At 37.0% G+C, this 26,738-nt stretch overlaps 1 protein-coding gene across 4 annotated transcripts in view; it reads right to left on the bottom strand.

Annotated features, from left to right (window-relative positions):
• The window catches only part of LRBA (LPS responsive beige-like anchor protein), a 432,959-nt gene that overhangs the window by 315,681 nt on the left and 90,540 nt on the right, over positions 1–26,738 (bottom strand). For all 4 annotated transcript variants that reach the window (XM_042467312.1, XM_042467313.1, XM_042467314.1 and 1 more), the window contains exons 23-30: positions 16,456–17,454; positions 15,565–15,740; positions 14,421–14,574; positions 11,295–11,475; positions 9,227–9,357; positions 8,684–8,791; positions 5,781–5,928; positions 3,505–3,952 (exon numbers count right to left, since the gene is read on the bottom strand). In XM_042467312.1, coding sequence (XP_042323246.1) covers positions 3,505–3,952; positions 5,781–5,928; positions 8,684–8,791; positions 9,227–9,357; positions 11,295–11,475; positions 14,421–14,574; positions 15,565–15,740; positions 16,456–17,454 — 2,345 coding nt within the window. The remainder of the gene's footprint in view (positions 1–3,504; positions 3,953–5,780; positions 5,929–8,683; positions 8,792–9,226; positions 9,358–11,294; positions 11,476–14,420; positions 14,575–15,564; positions 15,741–16,455; positions 17,455–26,738) is intronic.

Genomic DNA, 26,738 nt, shown 5'->3' with positions numbered 1-26,738 from the left:
AATTTATGTACAGAATATACTAAATTGAAAGTGGAATCAGAACGAGAGGGAGAAAGCATGAAAGTGGAGGAAAGAAACATCAATAACTTAAGATATGCAATTAACACATTATTACTAGTAGAAAACAGCAAAGACTTTGAATGACTACTCTTGAAAGCTAACAAAGAAAGGGCAGAAGTAGGGCTATTAAGAAAACAAAAATAATTATCTCAAGAGATCACCATGACTTTAAAGTGGGTAATGAATACATAGAAACGATTAAACATTTTCTATACTTTGGTTCAATCATTAATCGAAATGGTGACTGTATTTAAGAAATCAGAAGAAAGGTAAGACTTAAAAAGGCATCAATGAAAGAACTAGATAAGACTTTCAAGTGTAAAGATGCTTCATTAAATACCAAAGTCAAAATCATTCATGCCATATTATTTCCTGTTTCTATGTATGGTTATAAAAGCCTGACAGTGAAGAAAGCTGATAATCACCTCATGGAAACTGGCACTTGAGCAGGGACGTAGCCAAGGGGGGAGGGGGGTTCTTGGGATCCAGACCCCCTCTTCCATTAGAAAAATGAATGGTGCGTGCTGCTGCAGCACCACACCCAAGCCCCATTATAATGGTGGTACTTAGTCTGGACTCCCCCTTCCCAAAATCCTAACTACGTCCCTGACTTGAGGACAGTACTACTGATATCATGAACTGCCAAAAAGACAGATAAGTGTATCCTAAAGCATGCCAAGCCTGAATTCTCACCAGCACCCAAAATTACTGAACTGTAGCTATCATACTTCGGACATACCATGGGACAACATGACTCATGTTGGAAAAACAAGTAAAGTGGAAGGCAGTAGAAAAAGAAGAAAAACTCATTACAGATTAACTGATTCAACAAAGGACAGTATGTGTCTATATGAACTTGCCCAACCTTTAAGATCTGCAGCAGAGGTACTTCTCTCTGTTCCACTGTTTTCACAGGCATGGTTTGTAAGAATACAGAACAAGGTCTTCTTTGGGGCCACTTCTACACTTTGGAACTTCCTCCCTAGGGAAGCCAGGATGGCTCCTTTTTTGTTATCTTTTCAGAAACCTATTAGGACTTTTGTTTTCCAGCAAGCCTTTGGGGATTGATTTTTAGCAAAGTTTTTATGGTGCTGTACAGTTTTACTCTTTGTTTTCTAGTACAATTTTGAATAGTTTTAATTCTGTTCTTGTTTAACATTGTTTTAATCTCAGTTTTTCTACCTTTTTGTATGCCACCCTGAGTCCCAGTTTGGGGGAAAGGCATTTGCTGAGTCCTTATTTTGCTATTCCTCAGGACATATTTACACTCACACAAGCAAAACATATTTACACTAGTCACAAGATGCAAAGGTCACCATCATCTATAATAGTATTACATTCATATCCCACCGTATATCTTGGCGGCAAACAGTAAAATCAATTTGAACAATTTAAAACAATAGGATCAGTAAGACTGAAAGCCTATTATAGAACTTGATGAGTTTAAAAGGAGCATTCATAACAGAATAAAACAAATTAATAAACCTTAAACTCATGTATAAATTTGGAGCAAAAACAATTACACTTTAGTAAAATGCTATGCTTTTACTTGGCATTTTAATTAAGTCAGTATCTCTGCCAGCTGGGTCTTTAAAGGAGGGTACAGCACAAATGGGGCTCTACTGTAAAGTCTCTCTATAGATAAACAGGGGTGGAAAGTCTATTACTGTATATCTTGACATGAAGATGTAACTATTCTTCAATGACATCAGATGGAAAAGGGAACATTTCTTTTTCTTTTTTCTTTCTTTTTTTTGGGGGGGGGGGTGTGGTTTAACCCAGAAGTGTCTATGGCAAACACTGATCACTGCAAATGCCAATTTGTGCCCAGCAGCCCTTCCCAGATAATTGGTAAGGAAACCACTGTTTTTCCATTTCTGCCCTTACAATGCTTCCCTACTAACTATAAAATTCAGCTTGATAGTTTAACCTTATCAAAAAGCTGTGGAGATCAGTCATAAGCCTCAGCTACAGGCACCAGAACAATTCTGTTATGCTCCATTTCACAAGCAGCCACTACCACCAGTGTCCATAATCTTCTCCACCTTAAAACAGAAAGTATACACATACAGTGGTACCCCGGGTTACGAAAATAATTCGTTCCGCCGCCGCGTTCGTAACCCGAAATCCTTCGTAAGCCGAAAAAGCCATAGGCGCTAATGGGGAAAAGCCGCGATTTCGTGCGAAAAAGTGCCGAAAAGCACCAAAAAATTTTTCGTAACCCAAAATAACCTTCGTAACCCGGAACAGTTTTTTTCTATGGATTTTTTTCGTAACCCGGAAATTTCGTAAGGCGGTGCATTCGTATCCCGGGGTACCACTGTATTTAATTGCATCTTTTAATTCCATGCCATGGATCTCTTCTACTGCAAATAATTTGGGGCGAATTTACAAACCGTATCTTCAAAAGGAAGGAAAAAATTGCCTAAAACTTCGTCTTGAACTCCACTATCTGATTTCCTAACCTGTATTTTAGCCTCTCTAGCACTATTGTACCACGGATTTAAAAAAACAAACACATTTCCCTGCAACACAGTACAAAAGCGTAGTAAGCTGCTCATAGTAAGCTCACCTTTGTTTCATTATTTCCCTAATTGTTAATGAGCAAAGTCAAACAAATTTCAATAATAGATTTCTTTACTTAACATTGATTTTAACACAGTTGCATTTTTAAATTATTAAAAGTAGATGGTCAAGGATAAATGATTAGGAATTTCCAGTCAACGTAATTCAGTAAGCCCTCAATATGCCTTCTAGTTTGGATAATAAAATCAATTAGTTTGTTACATGCATTATATCTTGTACATGTAATATTTTGAAATACTGCTTACGTATCAGCTTTGCATTATTAGGAATTTGTATTGTTAGATTCAGTGTAGGGATCTAGTTATAATTAATGCAATTATATAATAGAAGAATGGACATAAAATGTAAAGCAATCCTCCTCCCCACACACACATGCACACACCTAAAAGTATTTTCATTTGGCTGATGTCTACTACTGGGTTAGATACATATTTTTTTCTGGAATTGTTTGCAGAAAATATGTAACAATTCCTTCTCTAACCCTCTTTGTTTTAAACAGCCATGTTTACTTACTTTGGTTTGGCAAATGCGATAGAAAGCCACTACATCAGTTTGGTTTGTTTGTTTGTTTGTTTGTTTGTTTGTTTAATTACAGTTGGCCCTACATATCCACAAATTCAACAATCCATAGCTTGAAAATATAAAAAAGATATATAAATTCCAATAAGCAAACCTTGATTTTGCTATTTTATATATAGGACACATTTTACTATGCCATTGTATTTAGTGCGCCTTGAGCATCCACAGATTTTGTATCCAAAGGGGATCCTGGAACCAAACCCCAGTGGACACTAAGGGCCCATTGTAATATTATGCACCAGTTGATACAAGAATCATTCAAAATTCAATGCTGCTTACCTGTCAAATGACTGAAACTGCACAGGTTGTTCAGCAGCACCATCTCCAAGGACACCAAGAAAAGTTGGTGGAAGAACAGCAGGATCAACTATGGTCCCACCTGCAGGGGCACTGACTAAGCTTCTTAGAATGTCTTTTACGTTGACATTTTTTGCAGCTTGTAAAGAGGATGTGGTTTTACTGTCCACCTCATTTTGCACCTCACTTCTGTTTTCCTGAGATTTATTGACTTCTGAAGAAAGTGTGCACAGTACTTCACTGACTGCATCTGGACCTGCACAGACAGACTGCGCTCCTACTTCTGTAACAGGCTCGGAATCATGTTCCAAAACAGAAGGTGCTTCCTCCTCAATACCTGAATCTCTTCTTTGTACTGATTCCACACTTTCTGACTCCTGACCAGATACAGCAGTTAAAGTAGTAATAGCTGCAGGTGGACTTTCTGTTTCTGGAAAGATACATAACACACACGATCAGCAGCAGCTTTGCTTAAAGAGGCCAAAATCATTTTTTTAATTGCAGCATTATTGGAAAATAAAATAAAGAATTTATTTCTCAACAGATGAGCCTTAACAACAAAGAGATATTATACGCACAGTAGCTAAGATGCTGCAGATTACCATATCCAGGAAAAGTAGGTTACACTTTGACTTAAGTCATGTTTACTCAAAAAGCAATGAGACTAAAGGTCCTAACAGACAGGCCAAAATAAAGCTGCTTCAAGTCACTTTGGAGGTTTGCTGTTTAAATGACACATGCATCTTAAGAGGTCGGAAGCTGTGCCAAAGCCATACTCCAGTCCTTAGGACTGGAGCATGGCTTTGGCACGGCTTCCGGTCTCTTAGGACGCATGCATCATTTAAACAGCATACCTCCACAAAGTGACCCGAAGCAGCTTTATTTTGGCCTGTCTGTTCAGGCCCAATGTCATGCTAACAATACCAATGGGAAGCAAAACAAATGAGATATGAAGCATTTCCAAACAACCAGAGTACCATGGTTCCACTATTGTTAAGCCTATAATATACACAAAAATATGGCCTACTGAACCATGGCACTAATGAGATGTGTTAGCAATTTTAATACAAAAACACATCCACACCCATTTATCCATCTGTATGGACAAAAGCCACCCATTCCATCAGCTAAATATACAGCTGAACTGAAAATAGTTATAGTCAGTTGTATCAATCAAACACTTAATTTTACTAGATATCACTTTAACATTATCCAATAGTGTATGACATTTTCAGTTTGGAATCATTTACTAATATGCTCTCCTCTTTTCTCCAGCAAAAATACAGTAGAATTCTGGTATACCAAGATATAAATAAAATGCTGAATTATGGTTTTCAAAGGAAGAATTGTCCTGGAGGATTATTACTAAGACAGTTTTTAAAATCTATTTAGCTACACAAAAGGCGTGCATACACACACATACACACACACACACACAGAGAGAGAGAGAGAGAGAGAGAGAGAGACAACAAAATATTAAAAATTAATGTTCTGGGACGAAAGCAACAACACCTCTGAAAAATAAATTCTACATGACTGTTCTCAAGTATCCCTCAGGGCTAGTAAACTAACTTAGTATTTAAAAATAGTAATTACAGAAGGTTTCTTACCGATTTGTAAAACTAGTATATTTGGGTCCAAAACACACTGCAGAAATAATCTAGTTTGATTCCGCTTTAACTGCCCTGGTTCAATGCTAGGGAATTCTGGAAACTGTAGTTTTATGAATCATTTAGCCTTCTCTGTCAGAGAGCTCTGATGACACAATAAACTACAATTCCCAGGATTCACTAGCACTGAGCCAGAGCAATTAAAGCAGTCTCAAACTGGATTATTTCTGCAGTTTGTTTTAGGCCCAAGTCTAATAAACATTTTGATCTGTCTGCTTGTTGTTGTTTTTTAAAAAAGAAAAGAACACATTTCAGGATATGTCAATCTGTTAGATCTGGTGGCTTTCATCAAAGCCAGTACAACAGTACAGTGCTACTCAAAGTGGTAGTCTCTGAACTGATGCCAGTCCCTGAGTCATTGGCCGCCAGTCTCTGGAGAGTTTCCTGGAAAGAAACAAACAATTGTATAGATACCTGGCATATCAGAAAAACAAAAATTACTTGTCCCCCACATCAAGTGGCCTGGGAATGTGTAACCTACCATCCAACAAAGTACATATACAAGCATTGACTCTGTTGTGTTCAACAGAGCTTTCACCCACATAAAAATGCAAAAACAGAAACTGTCATTAACCCAAGTCATTTTACCTGTTATTGTTGTCTTAACTGACTGAACCGACTGAGGCTGTCTCCGTTCATCCTGAGGTTCCAAGATATCTCTGTATTTTGATACCATGAGGACAGAGATAAAATACACTACAGCTAGGGCCAAGAACTGTGCCTGTTTGCTATCCTCCTATATTAAAAAAAAAATAAAAAATACTTTAAAATACACATAACACATCACCACTTGTTACAAACTTAATTTCTCAAATTTTTTCTAAGTTGGTCATATTGAGCAATAAAAACAGTTACTACATTCCATCATAGATTATTTCTAAGTGTACACATTAAATAGATGTAGAACCTTTAATGTGTGTTAACTGCCCTTGTTTCAACTTTGACTCATGGCAAACCCATGAATTAGATGTCTCCAAGGCCCTATACAGACAGGCCAAAATAAAGCTGCTTCAGGTCATTTTGGAGGTATGGTGTTTCAATGATGCCTGTGTCCTAAGAGTCTGGAAGCTGCACTACAGCTGCACTCCAGTCCTTAGGACTGGAGCATGACTTTGGTGCGGCTTCTGGACTCTTAGGACGCATGTATCATTTAAACAGCATACCTCCAAAGTAAATCAAAGCAGCTTTATTTTTGTCTGTCTCTATCAGGCCCAAGTCATCCTATATTCAACTACTCTGCTCAAGTTCTGCAGGATCAGAGCCATGGCCTCCTTGATTGAATCTATCCAGCTGGTATGTAGTCTTCGTCTCTTTCTGCTGCCCTCCAACTCTCCTAACATTATTGTCTTTTCTAGTGAGTAATGTCTTCTCATGATGTGGCCAAAGTATGACAGTATCAATTTGGTCATCTTTGCTTCCAAGGACAGCTCAAGCTTGATCTTTTCTAGTACTTGTTTGTCTTTTTGGCTGTCCACAGTATCCTCAGCTCTCTTCTCCAGCATATCATTTCAAATGAGTTTTTTTTCTGCACTGCCCAGCTCTCATATCTGTACATGGTAATAGGAAATCATAGCTTGGACGATCCTAACGTTAGTGTTTAGTCTTATATCTTTGTACTTAAGAATCTTGCCTAGTTCTTTCACAGCTACTCTCTCCAGTCCCTGTCTTCTAATTTCTTGACTGCAATTTCCGTTCTGATCAATGATTGATTCCAAGGTATGGGAAATCTTTCACTAATTCAATTTTCTGTCATCTCAGTTGAATTTATTTAAGTCAGATCTGGTCTACATATGCGGTATAGTAACATGGAGGAATACTGACCTAGTAGAATAGAATCATGTAAAAAGGTGTAAATGATATGCTACAAAAAATATTTGCACAAAGAAAACCAGTATATCAGTGAAAAAGGTTTCAAGCCATCCATCCTTATATTACATTCGATTTCTCCTTTAATAGTCTGAAAACACATGTCTTAATGGTGCATTCCAACTATGATCATCTGCCTGAGTCATAGGTTTTACTGTATAAATTCAGAACCTTCACCACATTCTACAGCATCTGTAGCTCAAGCTTCACACTGGACATTATTTGTACCATTTTCTATCTAGTTCCATGCTTAATTTGCGAATTAAAACAATCTTCCTCTCCTTGCTGGATAACGTCTGTTGGCAGATAAGGAGTTTTACAGATCTTCTCTGTAGCATTGAACACCATTGATGCTGGCATTTTCTGAGGCAAGTAACTAATAGGGAAACTGGCAAAAGCATTTTCTTGTGATTCTAATCTTATTTGACTAAAGCCTCCCAGAAAATGATACTAGGACTATTGCATGGTTCCTGGGATTATTGCTTGGACCATCATGGAACTACTGAAGAATATCATCCAGGATTTGTGGACTGTCTTATCTCTTCCCAACCCCCCAACTGGAAACCAATTCAATGAAGTTGTGGAAGTCTTGCCTTGATGCAGTGAGGGACTGAATGTTGGAGAACAAACTGAGGCTTAATCCATATAAGTTTTAAATCAGCAAGTAAGTGCAACATGCACTAAATAAAGCAGCTCTCTCCATGAATAATCAGGCTTTCATCTTGGAGATGGTCTTTGCTCCAGTACTGCCACATGTACTGGCAGTGGTGGAGAAGAGTGACTTTACCCACCCTCAATTGCTATACCAGCTTACACTTTTTCCAAGGAAAAAGATACCACAATTGCCTCTTGCCTAAATTATATAATACATTCTATCTTTACCTGTCCTGGGAAAGTGTTCCAAGATTTAAGATAGACTAAATGCAGGGTCATAAAATTTGTAGATCATTTAACCATGTGTTTTTGAGTTCAATTCAAGTATGTTGGTTCAGATCCATAAAGCCAAGGACAGTTTGGATGCAAAACATCTGAAATACTACATCCTACTGTATAAACCTTTTTGTCTGTTATGAGAGGTGATATGTCCCACCCCGTAGAGAAGTTAGGCTGGTGGTAAAATATGACAGGGCATCTTCTGTAACCCTGTCCTGATTGCAGAACTGTCTCTCTTTGGAAAGTAGATTAGCCCCCCCACCCCTGCCTTACCATGTTTCAGACAGGTGAATTTAATGCTTAATGGCTTTTAACAATTGCTCTGTTTTGCCTAGAGAGCCAAAAAACTTTTAGAAACAAATTGACAATTTTAAATGTAGCAACCTGATGCTATATGACTGGAATTGAAATAAGAGGAATATATCTGTATACTGTAAAAGATAATGCTGTACATTGGGAAAATCGTGTATTAAGAACAAAAAACAGAACATTGTTTATGAAATTTCAGACACCTGCAGGGACAGCATTTTATGGGAAGCTGAAGTCTTTAATCACGGCCACAAATTCTTGCCCTGCTCTTTCCACAGTTTCATGATTCTCATAGGCAGATTCTGGCATTCTTTCTAAGTATCATATTGGTTCAGAAAACCAACCAATAAAATTCAGTGTGTAGGAAATGTTTTGTAACTCACAATATCTCTGAATACCACTGCACGGAGCCGGTTAATATCCATATCCTGCAGAAGTCTGTCAATATCTCTTATTGGAGAAATCCCTCCAGTTACAATATCAACTGGGCTCTGTACAGAATAAAATAGCACATATATAATTTTACTTGGGATGAAAAATATTGTAAAAGGGTCCCTAACCATTATCAGTTCACCATTGTTACAAAGGCTTCTAATGAAAGAGCATCCAATGGTATGCACAAATCACACCCTATCAAGGATATCCATAGTATTTTATAAAGAATTATTTCATGTCAGAAAATCTGAAAAAGAAAATTCAATATTTAAGACATATTGGGTTGTTCTTCCTCTTCTTGCTGAAAAAGCTTATAAGTTAAACTAATGTATATACAACTTAAAATGAATGTTCATGCTGTTCAAATGTCACATTTTCCCCTCCAGTCACTATGTTGCTATTTTTTCAAAAAAGCTCTAGAGACTTATCCATCAGGTCACAGAGATAACAGTATCAACATCTGCCTGCATTTAATGCCAGAAGATACTTGCCTTTGCTCCAGACCTTCCTGCTGCTATCAGGCCTTGTACTGTTTTCTGACCCTTAACATTTTCTCCACTAGGCTTCATTAGAACATGCTGCTGCTGACACTCCAAACAATTTCTGACTGCTACTGCACATACTGAAACAAAAGAATACATAGGATATTTAAAAGATTATTTAAGGATTTGCAACAAAAAGTATGAATTTCAAGTATTGCACTCCTAATCTAAACAAAACAAGGCAGGGCAAGGAGGGAGGATAACATCTCAAAAAAAGAACTATCTTCTTCAAAAATCAAGCAACTTTTAACAACTGATAGAATTTTCCTCAAGCATTTTGTTACTTAAATCCAAAAAAACACTGCAGAAATAATCCAGTTTGACACCACTTTACCGGCCACAGCTCATTGCTATGGGATTTTGGGAGTAGTAATTTTTGTGAGACATTTAGCCTTCCCTGTCAAGAGCACTCTGGTTTCTCACAATACTACAATTCCCAGAATCCCATAGGATGGATCCATGGCAGTTAAAGTAGTGTCAAACTGGATTATTTCTGATGTAATGATGCAGCCCAAGAGAGCAATGTTAAATTTCACTAGGATCCATATAATGTTTATTCACACTGGATGGAATCTAGACTTTTCATGACAGCAGTAGCAATTATGTTTAAACATAAACAGGGACCAGTCTTTCAGACAGCATCAAAAATATTTATTTACATTTTAAAATACAGTTCTAAATTTCATTTTAAAAAAAACCATATGTGCACACGGAAAATGCTCTAGCTTGGCATTGATACAATTTTGGCACCAGGCAAGGATCTCATGGTAGGAAGTTGCAAAGTTGGGGCCTCATCAAAGAGAAGGCCGCCTCTTTTGTCATTATGTGTATCGCTCTTATGGAAAGTATAGCTTTAATACATGAAAGATTCTGACAAGAGAGAAGGCATTCCTTTACTTAATTGGGCCTGATGTTTACATGGTCTCAAAGTGTGAAGTATTCAAAGTGATTTACTGATATTATATAAAGAAACCTCACAGAGTCAATTTAAGACAGGGATACTACTGGCCCACCACTGGCTGATGCCTGAGGTTGGCAGATTATTGGCTTACCTAAGGACACCTAGATAGAGTTTTTATCTATGAGGCAGAACAGACAGGCAGGAAAAAGTGGCCGGAACCTGCATTTTCAAAAAGTAGGTCAAAACCCTGATGTTTGCACTGGCTTTTCCCAAAGTGCCCTGAATGCATGTGGTCCAACTGAACGGTGCAGCGTTATGCCGCACTACTGGCTACCATGCATTCAAACCATCACACAAACACACCGCTGGCGACTGCCAGCTGCCTAGATGCCCTTGGATTGTCACTCCTTTGATTGGCCACACAGACACACCTCCACCGGTACTGGGCATCAGAACATTTTTAGTGTGCCAGGTAAAACACTGGCAAAGTACAATAATGCCCCCATTACATGTCTCTTTCACCTTAAGAGTCCTCTTAGATTGTCTAGCTTGTGCAAGTTGGAGGTGTAACACTTTTTTTTTTTTTTTTTTTTTGGCATTGCCGAGCTCCATCCATTTCAAATGTGCACCTGCACTGGCACATTTATATGCAGCTTTAGGGTTAGGGTGGACCACTCCTTCAGAACCACTTTCACGTCAGGGCATTTATATGCAGGGTTGAAGGTGTGCATTTTCTGACTTGAGTCCAACTATCCTGGCTTCTTTTTGCTCCAGTTTTTAGCCCCAGAGAGTAGCTTCATTTGGTTTCGGCCCCCTTTGGAGGTGTGCATCATCTAAACACTCCACCACCTTCAAAGTGAGTGGAAACCGCTTTATTTGACCTGTCTGTTTTACCTCTCAGTTGAGATCTGATGGTGACCTTTCCGTTTATATCTGTAGTCTATATGCAAATTCAGATTAAATTAGTATTTAGAAATTAAGTAAGCTTAGAAAAATTTATATTGCATTTCATACAACATCTGAGGCTACCTTCATTTAACCCTACAACATACAGTCTTATAGCTTAAAATAAACAAGCACCAAAATGTGGAATAAGGTTAGACAGTTATTTCTTACCCAGGCGAAGACACTGTCGTAAAATTCCACCAGATGACATATTTTTCTCTGACTCAATTTCAGTAAATCCAAGAGAGCTTGCAAATATTAACACATCCACAAGGCTAATTAATCTTTGCAGGAAGGCTACAGAAGCTTCTATTGATAGTCCTTGAGTCGGCTCAATATTTTCTAATTCATGCTGCATAATGAAACATTAAAAGTAGCATTTATTTTTATAATTATTAATTCATTATCATAACCTAATACTAAAGTAACGTTTCGCATGTGTAAATTGTAAACAGCTTCTTGAACTCTAATATCATATTAGAAATGCTGAAATCCAATATAACCATTCCTGTCATAATTGATCTCCATCCACATTATCACACAGGGATGTTTTACCTAAATGAAGAGTGGTTTCTTTTCTAATATACGTACTAGAATATATTAGCAGAAGTCTGTAGCCATTTTGTTTGTTTGGAACTTGTAACTTTTGTTACTTTATGCAAACATGGAAACAAAACAAAAGGAAATCACATCAATGGCCCAAAACATAAATTGCAAATGTGAGGACAGTAACATTAAATATCAATTAAAAATTTGCCATCAGTTCAATGTTATTGGATGCAAATACAGCTACTACCGGCTCAGATAACTTTCCATAATACATGTCCTGAATTTTTAATGATGATTAAATGAATTTCTGCCTTCACTATTGACCCATTTCCTGCTGAATAATAATAACAACAACAACAACAACAACAACAACACTTTATTTATATTACCCACCTCTCCCTAGGTGGGATTACAACACAGGTAAAATTACAATAAACAATAAAATCTATTTCAACTCCCAATCCTCCCACCTTTAAGACAATAAAATTTGCATTAAAATTCCAAAGGAACACAATTTAAAATAATCAAAGATGGAGAGGACTGTTATAGCAGATGTGGGTCTCCTTTGTGAGGGCAGGTTGGGTAGGCCTACTGGAAGAGATCCATCTTGACAGCCTTTTTGAAGGCGTCTAAGATGGTAACAAGATGGATCACCTCCGGCAGGTCATTCCACAATTTTGGAGTGACCGAAGAAAAAGTCCTCTGGGAAGTTGTCACTAAACTAGTTTTCTGTGACTGTAATAAATCCTTTGCGGATGATCTGAGAATGTGGGGCAATTATGTAGGGAGAGGCGTTCCCGCAAGTAATCTGGACCCAAGCCATGTAGGGCTTTAAAGGTAATAACCAACACCATGTACTGCATCCGGAAGCTAATTGGCAGCCAGTGAAGAAATTTTAAAACTGGTGTAATATGGTCAAACCAAGATTTACTGATGACCAGTACAGTATTATGTTTTCCCCTACTATACTGGTATTTTTAGTTCTAGTTTTTATGATTTCAAAGTATTATATAAATCTGAGTGACTCTCACTATTTTATAGTTAAGAAGAGTGTAAATGTTTAACAGATTCTATGCAGAACGGAAAAAATCAGCATGGTGTAGCAGTGTGAGTGTTGGACTAGGACATTGGGAGACCAGTGTTCAAATGCCCACTTGGCCATGGAAACCCACTGGGTGACCTTAGGCAAATCATACTCTCTCTGCCTCAGAGAAAGACAAGGGCAAACTCACTCTGAATGAATTCTGACAAGAAAAACCTTGATACATTCACCTTAAGGTTGCCATAAGTTAAAAATGACTTGAAAGCACACAACAACAACATGAAGAACTCTATATAAAATTATCAAAGCATGTCATTATAAAATTATCAATAAACAAATTGTGTATCTGAGTCATAGCTTCAGTAAAAAGGAGAGCCTGAATAAAGTAATGCAAAACATCATCTATTAAGGTACCATAAAAGACAATTTGTAAAGTAATTACTTCCAGAAAATATATACACAGTGTAACCATAAGTTCAAAAAAATTACAATTATATCTTGTTTGGAAGAAATGGGAAGCTATGTCAACAGATCTGTGGTCTGGAAGGTACAGAAGTGGAACCAGTAAGCTCCTTTTACACACCGCCAAAATGTAGCTTAGCATCACATGTGAAATAAGTCAAAGTGTATAAATTGAAGACATTTTGTGTCAACAATGGAAGAAAGGGAGGGCCATAATTCAAGTTCAAGCATCTAGTAGTTTTGTTAACAAGGTCTGAGACCTCTCTGAAAATCCACTGTCTGCCAGTCTGGTGCACATTGAATATTGTTGGCCTTAGACATTCCCAGGGATGGCAGAACCCTACACTGGCTGCTGCTCTAGGTAGACTCCCCAGACCTTAAAGAACTTCTACAGAGATTCTTCCTAGGAATACCTTAAGAGGATTTATTCTAAAGCTAAGTTTCTGCCCAAAGTAAATGCAGCAACTGTATTTAGAAAAGTAACATACCAATTTACAAAAACAGGAAGAGGTCACTATGGTGATGGTAAAGGAACATACAAAATAGGCCACCACTGCAAATCTGAGGTTTCAGTAAAAACTTCCTTTTGACCCAAAGCCATGTACACTCGTCCCTCCATATTCGCTAGGATTAGGGGCGCAAGACTGCCGTGAATATGGAAAAACCACAAATAACAAAAACACCATGTTTTTTACCCGAGAGGACACCTCTCTTGGAATGTCTAGGTCTTCCAGTGCTACTCTGTGGTCAATGTCCAACAGACACTGACCACAGAACTGCACTGGAGGAGCTACAAATGCCTAGTAGAGTATTCTCTTTAGGAATCTCTAGATCTTTCAGTGCACCTTTTAGTTAAAGTTGACAATAGAGTTGCACTGAAGGATGTAGAGATTCCTAGAAAGAACATATTAATCAAATCCATGAATAATCAAATCCGCAGCTATCAAATCTGCAAATATGGAAGGATGAGTGTATACTGTATATAGCCCGAAAATAGCAAGTCAAACCAGAACAATATTGAAAAGAGTGTTAGCATATGAGGGAGTTCTTCTCTCAAATCCAGAAGGGCACAGTGAGGTTCAGATCACATAGTCACTTTGCTTGACTTTGCTCCCCTTCGTTGTCCCAGCACAGCCATAAACAATTCCACCTGAACTTGAGAGTGAAACCACTGTAAATCAAAGCACAAGTAAAGGCATCCTCTTACAAAGCATCACCTTTGCATTAGAAATGCTATTTCTTACCATAGCAGATGTAGCAGCAGAAAGCAAAGGTAATATGCCACCACAAGCCATAATCATGTTATCCATTACTTGAGAGATGAGATGAATTGTGTTATGTACAAAGATGACATTGTCACTGCTGTTCACAAAGTCCATCACTGTCTTGGTGGAATGGCTAGCCAAAAAACAAAACTCAACGTAAAACAACACTGGACATAGGTAACGTCAACAACATTTTTAGAAAGTATATTTATGTCATCATTTAGCTAAATGAGCCAGAAATGTCTCCTGGAGCCAAGAACCACAGATTAGTATCCCCAACTGTCAATGCACCTTTGTCTTGACCTGAAATTGCCCTTTCCTTATGCTTCTAATCCTGTCCAGAACACCAACTGGCAACTGTGTCTAAGTGTGTGGTGAATAATTATTTATTATTATGAAGTCTGATTATCTACTGTAGCAAAAGACACTGTATAAATCATTGACGTTAAGTTTCCCTTGAGATATAAACTAGATCTGAACTCAAGCCTCTTAAGAAGAAAACACTATCATACAAAAACATAAGCTTTGCCTATTAAACAAGTATTTTAAAGATATAAAACAAGGAAATTTAATTTGTTTTAACACATCGACACAGCTTCCATCCATGGTTTTGCCTCCTCCATGTGGCACCTGTAGAATGTCCGATTTACTACCAACAACCTTCACATTTTATCCCTTATCAAAGGATGGTTTTTACATTTTAAAAAAATAGTGCAACAAAGAAAGGGTAAGATCAGGGTGGGATGTGCTGTATATTTATCAAGTCCTGGCTTTATTGATTCTACACACATTATCTTCCCTATGATGAAAACAAAACTTAACATGGGGATGCTGGGTAAGTGGGAGGATAGAATGAACAAAGAGCAAGTGAAGTCAGGAAACAATTTTGACAGAAAATCAATCAAATCACATTCTCTCAGCCTTAGAGGAAGGCAAAGGGAATTCCTCTGAAAAAATTCTGTCAAGAATCCTCGCTCGGCTCCTCCCTCCATCATAGGATTGCCTTAACAACTTGGAAGCACACAACAACAAACTTCTAGGTACTGATCAATTGGAGAGTGAATAGAACCATTTTTTTCAGATTCCATGGAACGAACATTTCTATTTTCACAGGACACATTACCTTCTCCACATCTGTACATCTGTTTCTATTGAAAAGAGCAGGTCTGTGAGTAATCGTTGATGCATTTGTGACCATCGGAATTCAGGAATACGAAACATGGTAGACCTAGAATCCCTTCTTTGTCCATCTGACACAGCTCCTATGCTTTGACCCGATAGGTCTTGCTGCCTAGATGTCTTCATAAATAAAATGTATATTAAAAAACCAAGCTGAATTTCAAACTGAAAATTAACTGACACCTCAAAGAAATCTTAGTTCAGGAGAAGTGTGAACATACCTTTTAAAAAATGTTTTAATGCACATTACTAATTCTACTGAAGGTTTGATGACTACATCAAAATGGTGACTAATTATATCAATTCTACACACTACAGAGCAATTATGCCACCATCTCTGCCAGCTAAGACAAAAATAAGCAGCAGCTAAACCTTACCACATAGGGTGCATATATTGCTGCTGAATATGATCTACCACCTCCTTTGAGGAAGTATGGAGTAGGATGATGGTAATCCATTGGAAGATGTCTCTGCAGGAGGGAAGCACTTAAGTACATCACTTTTTAACTATTAAATCATTTAGCATTACTGACCTAAATGCTAAACGGTAATGAGTAAATGATGCACATGTTTTGTCAGTTGTAATTTTAATGTATTATAAGCATTTAAGTGTTAGTTTGTTTTCAACTTCACACTTTCACTTAATTTTTACAAAGTTTTAAACACTGATTAGGCCAGTTCTTTTCCAACTAAGCAATGGTAGTCAATATGAAGCACATATCAACAGAGGAGAGACTTATTGGAGGTCCAATAAGGCCATAAAATATCATACAACCTTATAATTTGATTAACATTTTTAATTTAAGTAAACTACTAAGAGTGGTGCAAAACCTACCTCAGGAATTGACCTAACAGGCTGATTTGCTTCCAGACTTGCATTTGACTTTAACTCCAATCTTTCAGTATCTGATGCAACACTGGAAACATCAAGTTTGGCAATTTTCTTGTCTGAAGCCACCAAAATTTCTGACGTATGGGGTGGCATATTATCTATAGTTGTTTTCATTTGAGGGTGATCAGTATTTTCTCCATCTGTCTTCTCCACATTTGAATTTGGTTGACCTTTTCCATCATGGATTTTAGAAGCATTGATCCCTGGAAAGGAACCTGGCCCTTGTTGTGTTTCCACTGATGCCTCAACACTTTTGGATTCTGATTCTATTAAAACAGGTTCTTTCAATGGTGGTATCACTTGTGTTATCTTGCTTTCCTCTAAGGTATGCTCTTGATTGGGTTTAGAAGCACGTTCCTCTGAGGTAAACGGTAGGTTGCTCTCCTCTTTTAAATCAACAAAATCTTCTTCCTCTTCCTCCACCTCTGGTGTTAGCTTTTCTAATATCTCTGGGCTTTCAAGTGTTTCTCCATTTGCATTTTCTGAAGATGACTGTGCTTCAGTAGTGGTTATAATGTCCTCCTTGTGATTTGTTTCAACTGTTCCATTTGAAGAGGCTTCTGAACTCTGTTTTGTCATTTCAGACTCTATGGGGATTTCTAGGTGTGGGGTTTTATTTAAGTCTGAGGATCTCTGATCATTTTTCCTTTCTTTTATTTTTTCTTCACTCACTTCTGAATTAGTTTCTTCTGCAAGTGCAGATGGCCCATCTACATCTCTTAAAATACTGTTTCTGGCATCATCATGACCAACATCATTCCCAGAAATATCAACTCCTTTTATTTCCAGTTGCTGGTGGCTTGATGTAATTTCAGCTTCTTTATTTGTGCCTGAAACAGTTCTAAGTACGGTGGATGGACCAACACCACAATCATCATCTTCTTTTTCTTGATATTCCCTGAACATTTGAGAAAGGTTTTCTTTGTGCATTTCAAAGGATACCTTTAAAAAGAACAGTTTCAACTGAGTAAATAAAATTTCAAAGGATTCTATAAGTTCCATTATAACAACTGGATGTTCCAACAACATGTGCACATTAAAGAGCAATCTTAAATATACACCATTATCACAGTGTACCACAAAACAGCTTAATGTTGTCTCATATTATCCATAGGCTGATTCCTTTTAAAAATCACTGTATAAACTTTTGAATTTTAAATTATCAATACACCCAAACAAAGATCTCATATGTGAAGTCAAAGACTTTCACAGCTGACATCCTTAGTCTTCTGTGGGTTTCCCAGGCTCTGTGGCTGCATTCTGGAAGAATGTGGGCACACAGCCCAGAAAACCTACGGAAAACTAAAGATCTTTTTGTCACAAAGACAAAACTCAAGGCTAGAATCTAGAATCTTTCTTGAAGGTAACCTTGAAAACTGAGCAACCCACACCCAACTGAGTCATTCAAATAACACAGCTACAATAGACTTGAGCAAGAATGCAGGGCCATCACTGTCAGACCATTTTGTCCTAAGCAGCCTCATCTTCTCATACAAAGAATGTGCAATCAGGGTTCATGTCAGGGACGATGGTCTACATGTGGAGAATGTATCTCTCTCTTATAAATGTACCCTCGTCATAAATGTGAAGAAACCAGTTAAGACAACTAAATTATGGTAGCTGCACACACATTAAGACAAAAATCCTCAATCTCATGGGCAGAGCCAAAGGTACAGGTTGTTTAGATAAAACTGTTCCACTTCAGTGCAATGTCTTTATAATATAAGTGTTATGTTGCTATGAAACAAACACATTGAGATTAGATTTCCACAAGACAGCTGTTATGTGTTAAAGTTTCCCAAGAAAACAGAGCTAGATGCCTCACTGGGAATAAAAAGCATGGTTTCCATATCATAATGTGCAAATTCTAAACTCAAAACGTTGGGTGTTAATTTAAGATTTATTATTATTAGGCTGATTAAAAATATGAAAGCATACAATAACTCAACTCAAGATTAGAATCTTATCTGTAAGCCCTATTGTCATAACTACATTGAAGACTGAAATTGATTCAATCAGAATTATAGTCTCTCTCAGTAATGATAACATTTTCTGAAACCAACCAATTACATTTAATTTTTTATATCTGTAAATGAGATGGTTTTGTGTAAAAAAAATACATTAACAATTCAGGAGACATGATGATATTAACATAATATGAAGAATCTCCCTAAGAAAAATCTGAATTATTAAAAACAGATGAGGTAAAAGTAAAGTAAGATCTCTACATAATTAGATATCTGTCTGTTCCATAACAAAAGACAATGGCTATTTGTTGAACAAAAGTGCATCATCAGTATTTGCTAACAGGCATGTATGCACTCTGTTAAGTTCGCCCTATCTCTTCTATGTCAGTAATATATTTTTCCATTCATTTTGAGAAAAGTGTGATGAGTTGAGAGATTTATAGCTCAGGTTTCCAAGATGCATTTCCCAAAGAGATGCCTAAGCCCTGTAGAGTTTTTCATCAACTAACTTGGTATCTGCAATTCTCTTAGGAAAACCATTCACAGGGCAATAAGTGGTTGTCAAAGAAATTCATGAACACCTCTTCATTCAGTTACACATTACAAAGTATCCTTAACTTGAATCTTAGGAAGAAAGGATTGTTCTGGCTCAGCCTTCTCCAAACTAGTGGGGGGATGATGGCTATGGTAGTCCAACCCATTTGAAGGCTGGTCTAGCTAGTACATGAATCACAAGGAAAATAACTGCCTCATACTTTCTTTCATAAAATTATAGAGTTCTTAGTAACAAAAAATAAGATATGAAGCACTTTTCTTCAGAATGTACTACATATAACACACAAAGATGGTGATAAAACTTTTGAAATAAAATTAGCCTCCAATTAACACATTTTTATTTATTAAGTCAATTATACTCCCAGATTTCCATTAAAAACTCAAAACTAGATGTAGTAATCACAACCAACCTTTTAATCGTTCACAGATGTGATGGAAGGAAAAAAAGTGTTTTCATAAGAAGCTGCATCATGCTGATAATGCACTCACAAAATTATCCTCACTGGAAGAAACTTGCATGATCAGCTTCTTCTACAAACAAGTTTACCTTTTTAAGAGACTTAAATATATTGTAAATGTCCATGTTACAGATTGCCTCATCAGTATATATACTTGTAGTGAATAGGCAACAAGATTTTAAAAGCCACTGTTTACTGTGTTTCCAGGCTAAGACTCTATATTGTTGTCAGCTATGAGGAAGGAACAAAAAAGGAACACAAATTTCTGCTTGGGGAAATCACACTTGCAATCATCTTAAGCATATGATAAGAATATGTTAGGATACGGTTAGGAAATGAATGGAAGAGGGAGTCAACAATAGTGGTTTTCAAGTACTCACAGACCCTGCTCCTGAAAGTTATCCTCTCTAGAGCTTAACAGACTTACTCAGCTCCTTCAACAATTGTAATGGAAGATATCACGCCCTAGACGTTGTTATCAAGTATAAATTCTGCTATTGAACCAAAATTTGTTTCTTTTTTAGAAAGATAATATTTCTTCTGAGAGATTTATTCTGCCTAGGACCTTCTATTTAGAGATCTGAATTTGTTTATTTTCTAAAAGAAATAAATTTTAAAATATTTTTTTAAGTCTACACCCGGACTTTTTGTTTGTGTGCAAATGTCAGGCAGAAAATGAAAAAGCAATTCAAAATTCAACACATATTTACAGTACAAAGTTTAGATGCCCAGTTCCCAAATTAAACAGATTGTAATTTGCCAGTCAAATTATTAATGTTGCCAGGAACAAACAAATTTATAATTATTGTGTGTGTGTGTGTATGTGTGTCTGTGTGAAATAATACTCATACCAATTCCAGAAAAACTCATATTTTTTCTTCCATCTGTCCTAACAGTCCGAATCTTGTGGCACTTAACAATTAACAGGTATGTTGTGGTATAAGCTTCTGTAGATGCATTTAACAAAATGTGTTTTAGTCCATCAGAGCCTATGTGAACATTTATTTATTCATCCTTAAGTGCTGTAAGATTCTTTTTCTGTGTTGATATACCTCAAGACAATAAGTACCAAACTTGGTAAATATAGGCACCCATTTGAAAGAATTTTCAACAAAATCTGCTCAATCTGACCCTTCACAGTGCTTATGAAGACTCCTAGCTGTTCTTGATAAGAAACACCATAGTACAGAATTATGTCTGTATTACAGGAGTATTACCTTAATAACACCAACCTTTTAGTCTGGGCCTACAGTTGTAAAACCACCATATCTGCTTTAGAAACATGCCCCTGATGCCAACCTGTTTCAGTAAGTAATGTGCCCAATTGTGCTCAAGACAGTGTCAACAGTGGTGGTCAAAGCATGTATATTAATAAACTGTTTTCAAATAAGATCCACCTTCCTTATTATTGGTTTCTACAAAGTAATGGTTTCTATTGTTAGCTTATCACTAGCTTGTAAATTCATATTCAATTCATTATCTGTTTTCTGAAAAACTTAGACAACACATTTTTGAGCCATTTTCTTTATTTTTTATGTCTAAAACTAGTTCTCTCAAAAGGAAGCTGATTGTTTTTCTGGGGGGGGGGAAATTAAAGAGAATTTTAAAAACATGGAACAGGTTCCTACACTAAATTTGCAATAACTTGAAAACTATGAAGGTAGTCAAGTTAATTCCACATATATCTGTATCTGGTCATTTTATACTTCCCTCTAGGTATATGCAACTGTTAAACTGATAATTCACAATTAATTGTCAGATATTGCTTTAAATTAGCAAGCTAAAAGGCCATTCATTAATCTTCACAATCATTTGATGCCTAATCTATAGCCATTTGCTGGTATTTAGAAAGCTTCTCTATGCACTACTAGTTAAAGACAGTTGCAAGCTAATAAATATAACATTCTCCTTTCTCATTAATTTTAACTTAATTTGACGTTTAACATTTACTAATTGCTAAACAGGAAGATTATAATGCATTACAGACAAAGGTTATGGTGACATACTTGGCATTAGAACCACAGTACGTAGAGTCAAAATTTAGTTATTTATGAAGACTTAGCACTCGTATTTCCTCTTATCTTATGAGCATTATATAGAAGATGAAACCAAATTGTATTGAGAAAGACAACAAGCACTTTTTAAAAACTGTTACAAAGTTTCCTGGAAATTAGCTTCTGTGCTACTACACTCCATCAATAAGCTATTCATAATTCCAGCAAATGTTACTATTTTTTATCCTAATGAGAGCTTTATTGACCTGTTTTTCCACCCTCCTAGGAGCAATGCTAACAGTTCAGGCCTGGAAACTCTCCATGCCATTCAGAAAACAAATCAACTTTGACTGGAGGCACCAATACCTGCTGATATCAATCCCAGGGAAATGAATCAGTCAAAGAGGAACAGAGGTACTGTACACACAAAAGCTTTTGCACATTCTGGCACCTTCCCCAACATAACAAATCATTTGGCCCCCATACTGGCAAGTTTCTTACAGCACAGATCAAAAGACTTTATTAAATCCACGCAATTTAGTTTAACTGTGAAAAGATAAATGAAGCTGCATTTTAATATTCTGTTAAAGGTTCTGTTTTATGACAACTATGCTACGTCTTAGATTTTAGTGGATAATATTTTTAAGGGCTGAAAAACCAATCATGCTCCCCAACTGTGTTTTCATTATAATCATTGAAGGAATGTATTTTCTGAAAAGTGCCGAAGTAGTGAAATAAAGGAACAAATATTGGTAATTTATCAGTGCTACATTTCCTGAAATAAATAACCCTGTTCTTAAAAGAAAGACATCTCTTCCCTGGTTTTCTTTGTTTGTATAGTTTAGGGGCATGTGCACAGTAAGTGCATTTCTTTGCTAGTGCATTCTACCCACCTCTATGCATCGACATCTTGTGCTTTATGGCTTATCTATAAAGGAACATACAAAATCCCAATTCATTAATCTCAAGCCCACATGTATATATTCCTAATATTTTATCAATATACTTGCCTAATTCTACCCTGAAGGTGCAGAATGAGTCACTATTTAAAAATTAAATCCCAGAACATAGCACAGTACCATAACCAGCAACTAAAACTATGGTCTAAGTCAAGAGTAGAGAACTTTGGGAAGTCTGGGGGGGGCAATTTTTTGCCCCTAGGAACTGCAGAGAGTAACAAAAATATTTTTTAAAAATGTGTAAGGGAATGGCTGGAATTCTCTCTTTTGGTTTTGAAAACAGAACATTCTCTATGTTAGGTAGTGCAGGGTGTGTGTGCAACCAATTTAAAAGACGAATGGCCACCCCAGAAACTTTCAAGAATGGTGAATCATCTGGGGGTTTTTTGGGTTTGTTTATTTTTTTGTTTTGTTTTGTTTTGAGTTTCCCAGAGAAAGGGCAGTGCAGGACAACTGAATGCTGCATAAACAACCCTAGCAGCAAAGAGCTGCCCTGCTAGCTAGCTCTAAGGGAAGAGGATTACTATCATTATTAATATCATTGTGTGTGTGTGCTTCTATGCCTTCAAGTCATCTATGGACTTATGGTGACCTCCTGAAATTCATTAGGTTTTCTTAGGCTAAGAATACTTAAGAGTTAGTTTTGCCATTTCCTTCCTCTGAAATCTAGCTCACAGCACCTAATATCCATTGCTGGTCTCACATGCAAGTACTAACCAGAGCTGACCCTGCTTAGCTTCCAAGATCAGATAGGATCTGCTGCCTTTAGCATTGCTACTATTTATTTATATCCTGCGCCTTTTTCACCATCTGGATCTTAAAGTGATTTAAAACATTTAAAACAAACAGCACATGAAATTGACCTAATGCAAACATTTAAAATGTAATTAAATTATCAATAAAATTAAAGCGAATTACAGTTGGTCCTCCATATCCACTGATTTTTTTATCTGCAGATTCAACCATCCATGGCTTGAAAATCTTTCAAAAAAATATAAATTCCAAAAACATTTGATTTTTCTATTTATGTAAGGGACATAATTTTACTATCCCACTATATTTATTGGGACTTCATCCATGGATTTTGTATCCATGGAAGGTCCTGGAACCAAACCCAGCGAATACCAATGGTACACTGTAAAACATAGACATTTAAAACAGAACAACAAATAGAAGGCCTATCACTCTTGAGCAGTCAGTCTTCAAAGGTCTGCTGGGTAGGGAAAAAGAAATCTGTAGTTTAACCTCTCCATAGAGGAAGTTCCAGAGTCTGGAAGACTCATTGAGAAGGTCCATGTGCCTTTGAGGTCCCAAAATATGGGCAGGCCTGTATGTGAAAATTCAGCCCTTCATATAATCTGGGCCTGAGTTGTATAGGAATTTATAATATATGATGCAACAACTTTACTGAAGCTAAGCAGATTTAGAATTGGTTTGCACCCAGATGAGAGACACCCAAGAATCCTAAGCATACTTCTATGATGGAAGAAGTGAAGAAATAAATAATTAGATACACAAACTAGCTGAACTAAATGTTCCTAGGGAAAATAAGCTAAAAACCTAATAATGCATACCTAAATTTCCATAGATGTATTCCTAAACATCTATGAGTACACATGATTTCTGACCCAACTGACTACCATAAATAAGCTTCTCTCACTTGTCTTTCAGATGCTTAACTTGTAGTGTCACAGACCTTTTTCATGCCACTTATAAAGAGCTATTCAAGGTGCTCAACTGAGCTCTGAAAGTTAGTTGAGCAATTTTCTACTTCCTTCTATTTTACACAAAACAGCTTGTTAGCAAAATCGGGGAGGGGGAGCATTGAAGAAGTCTGTAGAGAGCAAGATCTCTACAATCTCGAGCTTGTGAGACACAATGGGTAGAAACATTCCAAGAATCTAAGGCAGCATCCCTTGTTGAACTTCCACTGGTAAAACTATGTGATCTAGAACAGTGAAGAGGGAGCAATCATGCCTTCCTCTTCATACGCCTTTAAAATCTTCTCTCTTCCAGAGGGCTGAAGAGGAAGGGTTGAGGAATAAATGTGTGTTTGTTTGGCATTGCCAGTGTAGTATCAGAATTATACTGGACCTAGCCCTAAGTCGTTTAGGTCTTTCAGACAGGAAGGAGTTCTACACTGACTAGTAGGATGAATTTTACCTGGGTCACCTAATGTTTGTATGGTCTCCAGTTCAATATTACATCTTAAATACATAGGGGATTCATTGCTGATTCAAGATAAACTTCATTGGGGAAGCAAAATATTTCTTGTTCATTAAATCACATATAAATGCATCTAGAGAATCAGAGAGGAGACTTTTTCATGTCACTTTCTACCTGGAGAGATACCATCTGCATACAAAGAATGCACTGTGCCATTCGAGTATGATTGCTTTCCATGTCTGTCTGAATAGCCTACGTCCGCACTCCCCAGGCTTGAATCCAACTCATATGTGGGTCTGTGGGTGGGTGTGGAATGGAAGAGGCATTGTCAGTTCTCTGAAATACTGCGACTTCCCTCAAGAGCTACTGCTTTCTATTTCATATAACAGACATCATTTTACTAGACCATTGTATATAACAGAACTTGAGCATCCATAGATGTTGGTATCCATGGGAGGGGGGGGGAAACAAACCACAGCACATACCAAGGATCTCTGGGATCCTCAGTCATGAACTGGCCTGCTCACTGTACAATTGTACAACTTATTTTTCAATGGCAATTACGTATATCCACTCATAAAATAAAAAAATTAAAAGGCACATTAAATGCTCTACCTGTCAGTAGTGATTCCAATTACACTATGTGACATAATGCTAGAGAGGTGCCATGCATGCCAGATATACTTACTACTGAATATATGGCTAAACCAATGCCTTTCACCTACTACTCATTCTAGAAAATTAATCTGCACTCTATGAATAGATTGAACGTGGGGGTATAGAATATCATCAAATACTAAAGTCAGAATCATCCAGTATTCCCTATTCCTGTGTATGGTTGTGAAAACTAGGCAGTGAAGGAAGCTGATAGGAAGTGAATCAAGCTGATAGAAGAGGGGGGATTGCTAGAGGAGAAGAGTTATATGGACATCATGGATTGCTAAAAAGGCAAATAAATGGATCCTACAGCAAATCAAGCTGAACTCTCCCTAGAAGTGAAGCTAACTACACTAAGACCGACATACATTGGACATATGAAGCAACATGACTCGTTGGAAAAGATCAAAATGTGGAAGGCAGTAGAACAAGAGAAAGACCACACAACAGGCAGATTAATTCAAGCAAGGAAGCCATGGCCCTGAGTTTACAAGATCTAAGCAGGCCAGCTGATGACCGAGAATTTCAGAGATTTTGCGGAGGAACTGGTAGTTTTATTAGTTCCTTTCTCTGAAATATATCCTATAGCACCTGGTATTTGTTGGCAGTCTTGCACCCAAGTACTTAGCTTCCAAGATTAGACAGGCTCTGGTGCCATCAGGGTATTCAGGCCTATGCTTTAATTATTATTAGATGATAATTCAACTAACCTGATGGCTCGTGTTCAATAAAAATGTGAAGGAAAAATTATTCATTCCCCCTATATTTCTCTGTCTTAATCGCACTCCACAAATTTAATTTTTACTCATTCTTCTGTTTCCTGTAATATCCTTCTAACTCATTGCTTCTCTTCTCATGCAATATCTCTATACATCTTTATTGATTTCATAGCTGGTCATGCTGCAGCTTTTTACTTTTTAAACACTCCATGTGACCTCTCTGGCCTTGTAATTGCTGAACTTTTGTTGCTTCTTATCTTATGATCTCCATTCCTCCCATTCCTTTACACCTCTAAGACCTCCAGAGATCTTGCTTTGATTCTCATTTCCATGCTTTTTACTGAGCTTTTGCCATTTCTTTGAAATTCTATTAAATAAGCTAATTCCTCAGCTATTTTTTAAAATAACATTTATTGTTTTTCTTGCTCTCATCTCCTTTCTTCCTCACTTTATTTTTAATCTCCTGTGTTTGTGATACCTGTCCCAAGAGCTATGATATTATTCTGAGGATGTACTTTAGGCATCAGATCCTGTCTGATCTTGGAAACTAAGCAAGGTCCACCTTGGTTAATACTTACATGGGAGTACTTACTTACAGCCAATTAAGTATCAGCTGCTATACACTATATTTCAGAGGAAGGAAATGGCACAACCATCTCTGAGTATTCCGCACCTAAGAAAATCGGATGAAATTCATGTGGTTATCATAACTAAACAATCAATTTGAATGCACACACACACACATGTACAC

Source organism: Sceloporus undulatus, chromosome 5 (genome assembly GCF_019175285.1).
Source record: "Sceloporus undulatus isolate JIND9_A2432 ecotype Alabama chromosome 5, SceUnd_v1.1, whole genome shotgun sequence".
Lineage (NCBI taxonomy): Eukaryota > Metazoa > Chordata > Lepidosauria > Squamata > Phrynosomatidae > Sceloporus > Sceloporus undulatus.
The sequence above is the reverse complement of the archived record's forward strand: the minus strand, read 5'-3'. Positions and strand labels throughout refer to the sequence as shown.